Here is a 12,654-nt window from a genome sequence, read left to right as displayed (position 1 = left end):
TTTTACCATGTGCAGAATTGCCCTGAATTTTACAGAGAATACTGAGCTTCTGTGCAAGTATGCACAAATGAAGCTGCCTTGGATTGGATCTATCTTATATTGAAACCATCGGTCCATGAAGGTCAGTATTGTCTTCTCAGACTGGTAGCGGCTCTCTAGGCTTTCAGACAGAGATATTTCACATCACCTACTGCTTGTTCCTTTCAACTGGAGATGCAGGGATTGAACCTGGGACTTTCTGCATGCGAAGCAGATGCTCTGCCACTGAATCATTGCCCATCCCCATATGTACAGCATATGTCAAGAACTAACAATCCAGAAAATTAGTTATGAATTCTACTGAATACCATTTGGTTCATTTTTATGGCTTGGACTACAATCTTTCCTACACAAATGAAAGCTGTATAGGTGAACAGTATCTTATGAAACATTAAAATTGCCTGCAAAGACAGGGAAAGCAGCTCTATAAGATGAAGTTTCACAGTTTAACAGGGTCTACGCAATGAGGTAAACGGACAGCTGTGATGTACAAAAATACATTTATTTTCAACAATTTCAAAACCACTGCCTTTTTTACAGTAGAAATATTCAAATGGAACAATAAAACAAATAACAGTATATATGTACTTATGTATATATATGATTCATGCATTTCTCTTACTTCATTTAAAATAAGTATTGCAGTTGTCTGTCTCATTTAAACATTGCAACATCCACCCAAAAAAAAAAAAACAGTGTTAGTTTGCAAGAGCCCCACCACAGTAGGCTTAAATCTTAGTTCAGTCAGCCTGGCCAGCTTTATGCTGTGCAAACGTCAATAAGAAATCAGCGAGCCGTGTTCCTTAGGAGCCTAATTGTTGTAAGGGGGAAGACAGGGTTGCTTTGGTTACTGGCACAAATATGGTGGTTTTGGTATTTGGTAAAATACTGACTCTGCAACTAGGGGTTGTTAGTACAAAGATGCCCAAACCAGAAAATAGAATTAAATGACCATTACCTAGTAAAATATAGCAAAAATCTTTTAAAATGTGATTTTATTTTTATTCAAACTATTCTCCTTATCTGGTTGATAATCCCCCCCCCCCCCCACACACACACACATACAAGCTAAAACCATGGTATTTTGTCGTATTGGCTGGTGGTTATCCAGAAACCACAAGCTATGCTTTTCAGCTTTACCAATGAATAGTTGTTTCCAGCTGCTTATTTACAGTTATGTTCTGTATTTTATTGTATTTTACTTTTGAGTAAAATTATACAGGTGCACTTCTGTAATATCTATTGTTTTGTATCTATTGCTTTGACTAGACAATATATTTATTGACCATAAAGGTCACAGATTCTGTTAACATCTTCTAGATTGGAAGATTCTGAGAGGTTGAAAAAAGTGAGGGAGCTGATATTGTAATATTAAATCTAGAAATATGATTTCAGGTTGTCACTGATTTTTGTGCTCAGTACCGTATATGAAAAAAATGAAAAGAGGCTTCCTATCAACAAACAGTATACATGACTTTAAATAAGGCTATCTTGATATAAAACGACATTTGGACACACTGGGAACAAAACAATGACAATAGAAACATCTACAAGAAGTGTGACCAGAATTCACTAGCGGTGGCAGTATGCTCCAGTGGAGGACTCACACTGCTTAATGGACCTGGCTGGAAGTAGAGTCCTTGGACTCCTAGTCCAAGCATCCCCCCCCTGCCCCAGGCAGCAGAGAGATGCAAGCAAGAGTGCAGCAGGAGGGCAAAGAGAGGGGGCCAGGAATCTTTGTAAGGAACTGCATTGCCACCCCTGGCCTCTTTCCCCCTCTTGCCTGATGAAACTGCCCACCCTCCCCTCCTTTGTATTGTGGTTATTTATTTTAAAAAACAGGATGGTTAAACAGTTTCAGTTCAGTTCAGTTCAGTTGTGGGTTTTTTGCATGGGGCGGATCTTTGGGGGGGAGCCCAAATCTGTTGTGGGTTTTTTGCATGGGGCCTCCATAAGAGTCTGTGCAGATGCAGTCAGGCACACCCACTCATGGGGGGGGGGGGCTTGTATGGCTGACTTGCATTTCTGGTTGACAGGGGACACAGCAGAGGCTGATGCCCAATGGGTTCCCATCAACAGCCATCTCCTGTGGGCTCAGTAAGCTATTGGGGACCCAGGTATCCTGTCAGGCTTGCTGGTGGAATCCACGATAGCAGTTTTCTGACATAAGGCCTTACAGTCAGCTAATTGCAAGAGGGCAGGATCCTTTCCCCATGCTGCACCACACTCTGTTATGTAATAAAGTTGTTGCCAAGTTTACACCAAAAGAAAAATGTTGCCAGTATCCTTAAGATGTGAAAAATGTTCTCCTCTTGCAAAGCAAAATACTATTCATCTACTATTGATTCGTTTTATTTAGGGATTTTTATGCTTTCCAGAGTCCTGAAATGATATAAGGGGTGAGAAAGCAAAAACTGAGGGTGCAGATATGTTTTAAACTGACCAAGCTGTCCTAAGCTTTTAAAATATCCACACACCAGTCCAACTGAATAAGACAGAGGGTTCTACAAGCTTTCCCTTCCTTTAGTTTGCTTTCTGATGCTCTCCATTGGCTCTTCATAGAAAGGCTCTATCTTAAGGCACAAAAGAAAGCAGGAAAATTTAATTTATAAGAGATTATCTTCCTCTGAAATCTCCAGCTTCATTCTGCAAGTCTAAGAATTTTAGGCACATTCCAGGAAACATTTGTTGCATTTCCAATGTTGCAATCTTTTTCTCTAATACTAATTTTCTTTACCTTGGAGCATACGTTGATATTCCATGGGATTGACTGATTGATCTCTCTATTTTTCTATCTATTTATTTACATTTCTAGACCACTCCTATTGAACTGGCTGTCTTGGGGTGAATTACATTTCAGAAACATTTACTGTCAAGGTTGCCAGCAATTTTTTTTCCTGGCAAATCAGGCAGAAATTCATTTGGTGAAATATTCCCCATTTTATTATCCTCAGGTCAGCAAAGGTTTAGTTGTTGATTTTCTGCCTATCATGCATCTGTAAAAGAAACAAAAGCCCTGACAGAAAGAAAGTATGACCTATCACTGAGCATAGCCAGATTTATTGCATATATCCCTTAGTTGATACAGTGAAGAACATTTTGCCTTGGGAAAAGAGACCATTTGTGGACTGGATTTCATGAACTGGCAGTACATGGTATTATGTAGTGACCTTTATTCTCCTGAAGATATTCTAAGGTCATAATGACAGGGGCAGGCTTTATCTCTGCCAATTCTTTATGAGGTGTTGTGGTATGTTAAAGTGTAACATGGAAGTAGGAGAGAGTAGCTGAAACTTACCTCTACCTGCTTTTTTCATCTGAAATTACATTTCAGCTACTTTTTTCTGTTGGTGAGGTTATTTTTAGTCTTAGAGAAAAAAGCTTTTAAAAAGATGGCAGGGGAAGTGCAGAAAAGAAGTGCAAAAAAAGTGCAGTTCACCACCCCACCTATCCATGCTATGATGATAAAACACATGCAGGACCATCTAACAGGCATTTGGTGGCAGCCTTAGTTTTTCATGTGTTTCTGCCACTCTCATGTTTAATTTCCCCCAAGATTAATAGTTGATTGATTTAATATTAAGGGTATTTTTACTGAATGGACATGATTTCACAGTAAATAAATAATCAGCTACAGTATTACTCAGTGCCATTAGGAACATTAAATGTCATGGCACAATGAACAAATGTGCCATTTGCTTCGTGACACAGCAAAGAAACATTACCTAAACATCCTAGTGACATTGCCCCATTATCTCTCATAGCTGTTCAGATGTTTGTCATCTGTGACAATAACATCCCATGGTGGTTTGCCACAGCTGAGCTTCTAATTTCAGATACCTTACAGGCAGCCACCTAGGTCCACAAACACTGGAAGCAACCACAGAGACATCAGTAGCTTCACCCACCTCTCTGTTGTCATTTACTAACTCAAAACTAGAAATTGAATAAAGGACACTATAAAATATGGTAAAAGCATGCCACTGGTAGCTATGACTGGGAAGAAAGAATAGTGAAAAAGAAGCATGGTGGTAAAAAAAAAGGAACAATATATTTTATTGTGGTGGTCAACATCACATCCTAGAAGTTGATTTCTGTTATAGAGCTTTGTTAACTGATGATGTTATACTAAGGTTCATCTTCCTACACAATCTGTCAATCAAACAGGATGAGGATACTTTCACTGAGGCTTCCTGCTAGGACTTACTACAAGATGTGGCTAGTAGTTTTTTCTTTACTATCTTCAGGGAAGGACAAATACTTGGTATTCCATTTTGATGTGCTTATAAGCCAGTATACTAAAGAGAAATAATTGCTGATTATTGAATTATGCTAACCAAATCAAAATATAAACTTGTTAAATGTGACAGACAACTGATACACAATCAGAACCCATGTGTGACATAGTTGTTCACTGCAGGTTCTCAGTGAACTGCTTTGCTTCTTATGTATGTGAAGGTATGTGCATGATTTATTTATTTTAAATTTCTCTTTTACTAAACATTAAATTATTTTCCAAGAAATAAAAAGGTATTTACATAGTAATTATCTACATTTGGCCATCCTATTAACATGCACCAGTAAGGGCCTCATTCATAAATTTGGCTTGTCTGTGGCCATTTTGTGCACCTTGCCGACCCTCATGAGTACCCAAAATTAATCTCAGGAGGTTTAATCCCCACTTTTAAGCATATACAAGATAATACAGTCAGTGGACTGAATCCAACAGGGCACAATGGGTTGAGGCAGCCCTGAAGTCTATAGGACAAAGTCCAAGATGAAGACATTTAAAATAGCCTTCTTATACTGCTACCAGTAGAGTAGGCCAAATATTTTGCTGGACAGGGAAACAGAAATTTACCCATAACTTTAAGTTCAGGGTCTTATGCATTGTTTCCATTTGACCTTATATTATACTATGATACAGGATAGGATTTTTTTCTCTGAGTCCTGAATTTATGAATGTGGCCCTAGGGAGAAAAAAAACCCACGCCCTGCACCCCTCTTTAATAATATAATTATAATAATAATAACATAGAACTTTTCCTTTGTAATAATAACAACAATAATATTAAAATAAAATTCAGAAATGCAGTTGACAAAGTGGCTTCCTGGTATTAAACGCTAGTGCAGTTGGGGATTTCCTTTGTGCTTTCGCTGTTGGAGATTGTTGAGATACTTCCTAAGGAAAAGGAGAAGGGCAAGGTCAGTGGAGGTCACTGCAGTGCCTTTTGTGCTTTGATCTAGATATTGTTCATGCATCACCTGCTCTCTCTCTCTCTTCCCCTCCTTCCACGTCTTGATATAAAGACAGTGTAGTTCCTCTAACCTGCCACTTTAATCCCTGAGGGTTGCAGCTGCAAATTCTGAGGCCACTAATGCTGAACTTAGAGCCAAGAATTCTAAGCATAAAGGGCACCTAGCCAAATGAGTTATAGGGTTGCCAACTGGCCTAGAGAAAAATGTCCTGTCCCTTTGACAGAAGCTTAATGTATAGAACTGATACAGCATAATCTGCTGAATAACATGCCATTTAGCTTCTATTAAAGAGAAAGGGCATTTTACTGCAGGCCAGTTGACACCCCTAGTTATAACAAAGAGGTCAAGGGTTTACTAATAACATATTACAACAGGATGGTTCAAGAAACTCATTTTTCTGATTCCACAATGCCCTTTTTTGTTATTGGGTCTGTCCTCATGTACTACCATAACCGCTACTATCTTAGTGGTTTCCAATACAATTGATAACTTGACAAGCCAATTATCTTTAAACCATTAATTTCTATGTGTATCTGTCAACTGCTGAATATCTATTCAGTTTATCTGGCTCAGATGAACTTCTTTGATTGGTGGGGCAGTCAGAAGGGCCTCTCCCTCTGTTCTTCATTTCCCCGCAGGAACATATGGGAAAGGATGGTCCTTCAGATACTCCTGGCCCATGACATATAGGGCTTCAAGAATAAAAGCAACAGCTTGAATTGGGCTCAAGAGGGGATTAGTAGCCCATGGAAATGCTATAGTTTTGGGATCATATGCTCTCAGTAGCTGGCCCCAGCCAGCACTCTAACCACAGTATTCTGCACTAGTGGCAACATTCTGCACTAATTGCAGCTTTAGCCCAGAGCACACTGCAATAGCCCAGTCTAGATGTAACTGAGGCATACATCATTGTGGCTAAATCTGACCAGGAACAGATACCGTTGATGTACCATTAAAGCTGGATAAAAAGCTGCTGCAGCCACCTAGTTTTCTATGGTGACTGCTTTGTCAAGCAGCACTCCCAAGTTGCAAACATAGATTATCAAGGGAAGCATAACCCCATCCAAGACAGAACAGGTCCCTGGTCTGCTTTCCTATTAACTCAGAGAACCTCTATCTGTCAAGATTAAGTTTCAGTTTGTTCACCCTCATCTAGCCCATTATTGACTCAAAGCACGAGGTCAGAACTCAACAGAACTAGGTGGAAAAGGTAGAGCTGGGGATCATTCACATATTGGTGACACTACAGTTCATATTTCCCGAAGAACTCTCCCAGTAGCTTCATATAGATATTACATAGCATGGGTGAAAAGAGCAAACCCTGCAGAATCCCACTGGTCAATGACCATGGGGTGGAACAGGAATCACCCAGCACTACCTCCTGAGACTGACCTGCCAGACAGAAATCAAACCATAAAATGGTGACCTTAAGTCCCAGGGCTGAAAGGCAGTTTAATATGGTAGTATGATTTATAGTAGTGAAAGCTATTGAGAGATTTTGCAAAACTGCAGGGTCACAATATCCCATATAAAAGATATCATGAGAACACATATTTTCCTAATGTAATTCAGCCGACACCTGTGCTATACTCACAGGAAGATAAGAAGAAAAGCTTAATCATTAATTTGACATTTTAAGGAATCATTATGCAAAAATCTGTGTAGTTTACCTATAACTCGTGTGTCCAGCTCTTTATCCATGAGTTCTTCAGGGTCTGTGAATTCACTCAGGTTGATTTTGGGAGCATTTTCACTTTGGCTGACAGAACCAATCATTTCCTGTTCCTTGTCATGCTGGACCTGGGCATAGATGTTAATCCATGGGATTTTCCTGCAATAAAATCAGGAACAATTAATACAAGCAGGTGTATGGCCTTTCTAAGCTACAATGACAGTTGATTCTTTTACAATTACCATAAATTTACAAATTTATGATTTGCAGTTTTTAACAAGACAGAACCAACAGCAAGAAGGAAGGAAACAAATTAAGAGGACCATTATTAGAAATTGGTATAATGTATCATGGTGGTCCAAATTGAATAGGTGTGAAATAGAATCTATACCTCAAACTATATACAGCAAGAATGTATAAAGAACAGTTAAATATGACAGCATGAAAATTCACACTTTTGCTCCAGGATAATTTTTTTAAAGCATTTCATTAAATAAATAGAAGCTTACTTTCCCACTGAATTTAATGACACAAAAATCCAGCCCAATCTAAAATACATACAATTATATTTTAAAGTAAGAAAGTCAGTAAAACAGTGGACAAAGCAATTGATCCATTTCATTTTTAAAAGAATGATGTTTAATCACTATAAAATCACATCATAGTTCACCATACAATTGGAAAATCTGCAATCATAGCATGGTGGAATTTTAACCTAATTCTTGTTTGTTGCATTCAAGTGATGGTGGTAATTAAGATCTATTTATACTTCATTGTGCATTTTAAGCCCTCAGACCATCTTGAATCCCTACATCCCCGTAAACCTGTGTAAAAGGAATTTTTCAGCTACCCAAGGCAAGCATCATATTTCAATTTTAAATTGATTGAAACAACCCTTGTGATTTTTGTTTTATGATGACAACAGTGTATCTGAAATGATGATATCACAGAACTCAGAGAAAAAAGTCATGTAGGTCACCCAGCCAATTACATGATGGCAGATAAGGTCAAAGGTAGCCAATAGAAGAAAGAAAAATGGCACTGGAAAGAAGCAATAGCCTGGGAAATGAAAAGACATCAAACAATATCAAAAGCACATGAATGTTCGATGAAGTATTTTTCATTTCAGCTGCATCAATTTGAGACACAATTTCAAAATTAGAGAATATTTATTACAGTCCTAGTGGGACCGATAACTAAGGAAGACTGGCATTGCATGCGGCTAGAGCCTCCGTGTAGTACATTTTTAACTGGTCATCACTCAATAAATATTTGTGTGATTCCTCCACTATTCTCAGCAGGTAGAGTGAACAATTGATTCTCCATTCCCTTCTGACATCCCTGAAAAATGGTCAACAAATTCCTGCTTAATCATTATTTCTCTGTACTAAGCTTACTCAGTTCCTTTGGCCTTTCCCCATATGATTTATCTTCTAAGCCCTTTAACATCCTATTAGTTCTCCTGCAAATGAATACTGAATCTCTTTTTATGCTAGTGCTTGCCGGGATGTCATACATGTAAATTAGGTCTGTAATAGCTCATTTAGACTGTTGTCATCACTTGGAAAACATGACTGAATTCCTTCCCACTTCTGCTCTCAACAACTATTCTGGCCATAGAGCATTTCAAAGCTTGGGAAGAGTTGAGGCATAGCTTCCTTCTTTGCTGTAATAAAAAGGCTGAATCAAAGCAAAATATTCCATTCCAGAATGAGGCTCTGGGATGCCAGCTTAGTTCAGGCTTCCATAAATGCACCTTCAGGGGAGACTTGAATGGATAAATTGTCAAAACAATACATGGGAAGGATATACAGGGGTGTCCAGAGCTCATTAGTGGGGCTTGTGTATGAATGCCTCCTGCTATCAAACCCCCTTTTCCCCTCCTAAACTATGAAAGGTTGTCATGCAATGCATGGTGAACTCTCAGAATGGAAGAAAAATGGTTTGTATTTTTCACATGCAAGGCAGCGTAGAACAGACCAGCATTTATAAATTCAGGAACAGTTGCCTTAGACGTAACCTCTTCCATGCTTAATATATCAATCATCAATCAAGACATATTTTGTGTGATAAAGTAATTCACGTTACTAGTTCCTATGTAAGGTAAAGGTAAAGGTATCCCCTGTGCAAGCACTGAGTCATGTCTGACCCTTGGGGTGACGCCCTCTAGTGTTTTCATGGCAGACTCAATATGGGGTGGTTTGCCAGTGCCTTCCCCAGTCATTACCGTTTACCCCCCAGCAGAAAGCTGGGTACTCATTTTACCGACCTCGGAAGGATGGAAGAATGAGTCAACCTTGAGCCGGCTGCTGGGATTGAACTCCCAGCCTCATGGGCAGAGCTTTCAGACTGCATGTCTGCTGCCTTACTACTCTGTGCCACAAGAGGCTCTAGTTCTTATGTAAACACTGCATTAATTGAACAGCAGGTTAGCATTTTGCCAATGAATATGCGACACGACCATCTTGGCATAAACATGGCCACAGCCTTTATTGCAACCTCCCACCAGAGGGTTTTCTTGGAATGGGAGAGGAGCCTGACTCCCTCAGCTATCCACCTGTTTAAATCCCAGGGTTCATGGTGCCTGGAACCCGCTTTAATCCCAGCCAGGAGAGTGGTCCCTTTTGCGCCGTGGAATCCCTATGAGGGAGGCAACTGTATTGGAGTCCAATAGGCATCCACCTCAGTTTTGTTTCCCTGGGCACCTGGCTGCGGGCCCCTAGCTTCCCATCCTGGTAGGACACACTCGTATGTCAACCAGTCCCTATAAGGAGACACCGACCCCAGAGAGTCCATTACACACACTGGACTCCCTGCCAACAGGCTTCTACCATGCCTAAACTGCAGCTGCGACAAAATAGAACATGAAAAATTCTGAAGACTGAAAACTAACATTTTAATAATAAGGGCAGGTGGGAGGGAAGCTGTTCAGGCTGTGTATGGCATGGAAAGGCCCAGCAATTGCATGCGGTGCTCTTAAACAGGACTATGCACTTGGCCCTCCCATGCCACAACAAGCCACCATGCAATGTACAGCCTGACACTCATCATCACGTTCCATTGGCCACTTGTCGTGGCATCAATGGCTGCTGTGATTTTTCATGGCCGCTAATTACAAAATAATATGATCATCTCCTCCCCTCAGCAGCAAGTAATGGGTTAAACTTCCTTTCTTATACATCAGGAGACCTTAGGTCACACACGCTTGAACCACAACTAGCCTTACCCATACTATGGTGCGGGACATATTTTTGCTGCCCTGGTGGAGGAAGATAGAGAACAAACTGAGCTATTAAAGATTCTTCATACAGTTTTCAGTCACTGGACTTTGCCCAGACTAAATCTTTCCTAAAACAAAGAATATTAGATGTAGAAAGGCAAATTGGTATAAGAAGAATTTGGAATCCTCTATTTCAGTGGTCCCCAACCCCCGGTCGAGGGACTGGTACTGGTCCGTGGATCAGTCAGTACCGGGCCGTGGCTCCTCCTTGTCCTCCTCCCTGGCTGCTGCCTCGGGGGCTGCCCTGCCACTCTGCTGCCAGCTCACCTTTGGTCCTCTCCAGTGGCCGCCATGGCTGGGGCTTCCCCTCGGCGTGGCACTGCACAGCTGCTGCTGGCAGCACCCCCCAGCAGATGGTGGGAAGTCAGAGGCGCCGGCGGGAAAGCAAGTGAAAGAGAGGCTCAGGTGGTGGTGGTGACATCCCTCAGCAAAAGACTACCCCCCCCCCCGGGCCTCAGTAAAATTGTCAAGCGTTGACCGGTCCCTGGTGATAAAAAGATTGGGGACCACTGCTCTACTTGATCTGAGTATTCTCAATAGGATAACTATGAAATTATATAGTAAATGCATAGTGAATTTTAATTATAGCTTTTTTATTCTTTTAAGGTTTAATGCACTATCCTCTGCTGCTCTTGAGGTTAAATTTACTAGATCTTTTCAGAAAAATTGTATATGTGGAGTGGAAACTGCAGAATTAATAGCACATGTTTTCTTTGACTGCAGGCTCTACCATAATATCAGAGAAGTTCTTATTAATTCAATTCTTGCTTCTTATTCTGGTTGAAGTAGAAGGTTCCTTCTTTCAATTACGTGAGCTGATAACAATCAGAAGGTTGCCAAGTATGGCTGGCTGGCCTATTACATTATGAAAATGCTTAGAGAACATAGTTAGGGTTGCACCTAATTTAATTAATCCTAAATATATGGCAATAAGATTTTTCCTATTTTTATCAAAACTGCTAATATTTTGTATTAACTTTTAATGTTGTAATCCAGATTGTATTGCATAGTCTATTTTGTCTTTATGTTGTATTACTCCATATTTTACTGTGTCTATTATCACAACCATTGTCCAAATCAAGAAAACATACAAATATAAATTGCTTCAGGTTTGTCATATTCCCAAAATGGCAATCCCAGAGGATGCCCCCTTCTGTGCTATTTTTAGTGACATCCATGAATCATACAGCATTGTTTATTATATATATAAAAGAGATATAATTCCAGATGAGAACCTCAGAAAGTACAGTTGCTCAAGCCACCAGAGTCTTGGAACATTTATTTTCCAGAGCATATAATATTCATATTAACATCTCAAGCCTTCCAGTGAATGTAATTTTCCATGATCCATGACATCTGGAACATTGCTGTGGCAGTATCCAAGACATCAGAGGGGAAGAATGGAGACCTTGGATAGAGGCTTCTGGCAAGTCTTGCCCACTACCAGACTTTATGCTTTATTTTGGTCCAATTTATACTGCATCCCAGGGTAGTGGCAGGATTTACTGAACTGTTTCCAAATAACCCAATATGCAAACCAGAGTTATGTGTTTTTTAAAAGTATTTCACAGATTTGAACGCAAAAGGAAGGGGGAATCAGTGGAAATTGCGCACCCCCACATACACACCTAAATACTTTTCTACTATACTTACACAGCTGAAGTATCTGACAAACAGGCCAGCAAGCCACTGTGCATGAAGAATGCAAATTACTACCAAGTGATTTCTGTGTTTCCTGGCATTTTTGACTTTTGCTCTACAAAACACTAAGTACAATCCACCATCAGCATCATTTCAAATATGCATGCTTGTAAAAGCATTGTCTGTTTTGTAGCAGTGTTAGTCTGAAGCAGCAGATTTTAAATTAAACAACTCTCTCCACACTAACTTGGCAGTAAGCACCACTGGACTTACTGGCCGACACATTTAGGATCACAGCAAACATTGCAGCCATCAGCACAGAGCCATGCAGCAGAACAAGCCAGGTCATGGAACATAAAATGAACACATGCTGGGTCCAGGGGCACTATTAAGACCAACAAAATATTATTCAGGGGTGAAGCTTTTATGTACCTGTACACCTCTTCAGATATGGAAAAAAAATTGTTCATTTTCTGCACAAGAGAGGTGTTTTTCAGTGAAGTTAAATCCTTCATTTTGTAACCTCATGGGGAACAGAAGACAATATATCTATGTATTCACAGGAATTGCAACCCAACTTCTAGGGACATAAGAGCAGAAAGCTAAGGAAGAACAACAAATTCAGGGAATGGAATTTTCATCCACTCCTAATCATGTTCCAGTTAATTCTTCACTATCCATTTTATTATATTTTGTTTTCCTGATTCAGAGGGAAACATGGACAAAAGGACACCAATAGAATTCTCCAACACAAACAGTGATC

General features: G+C 40.0%; 1 protein-coding gene across 2 annotated transcripts in view; it reads right to left on the bottom strand.

Moving 5' to 3' along the window:
• Positions 1-522: 522 nt before the first annotated feature.
• Positions 523-12,654, bottom strand: part of SORCS3 (sortilin related VPS10 domain containing receptor 3) — a 563,192-nt gene continuing 551,060 nt past the window's right edge. The window contains exons 26-27 of one of the 2 annotated variants that reach the window (XM_077349659.1): positions 6,969-7,129; positions 523-5,221 (exon numbers count right to left, since the gene is read on the bottom strand). In XM_077349659.1, coding sequence (XP_077205774.1) covers positions 5,157-5,221; positions 6,969-7,129 — 226 coding nt within the window. In that variant the 3' untranslated portion in view covers positions 523-5,156. Of the gene's footprint in view, positions 5,222-6,968; positions 7,130-12,654 lie in introns of those variants that run through there. The other variant, XM_077349660.1, reaches the window with a different exon arrangement.

This window comes from Paroedura picta, chromosome 8 (assembly GCF_049243985.1).
Source record: "Paroedura picta isolate Pp20150507F chromosome 8, Ppicta_v3.0, whole genome shotgun sequence".
Lineage (NCBI taxonomy): Eukaryota > Metazoa > Chordata > Lepidosauria > Squamata > Gekkonidae > Paroedura > Paroedura picta.
Note: the sequence above shows the minus strand (reverse complement) of the source record. Positions and strands in the feature narration are given on the sequence as shown.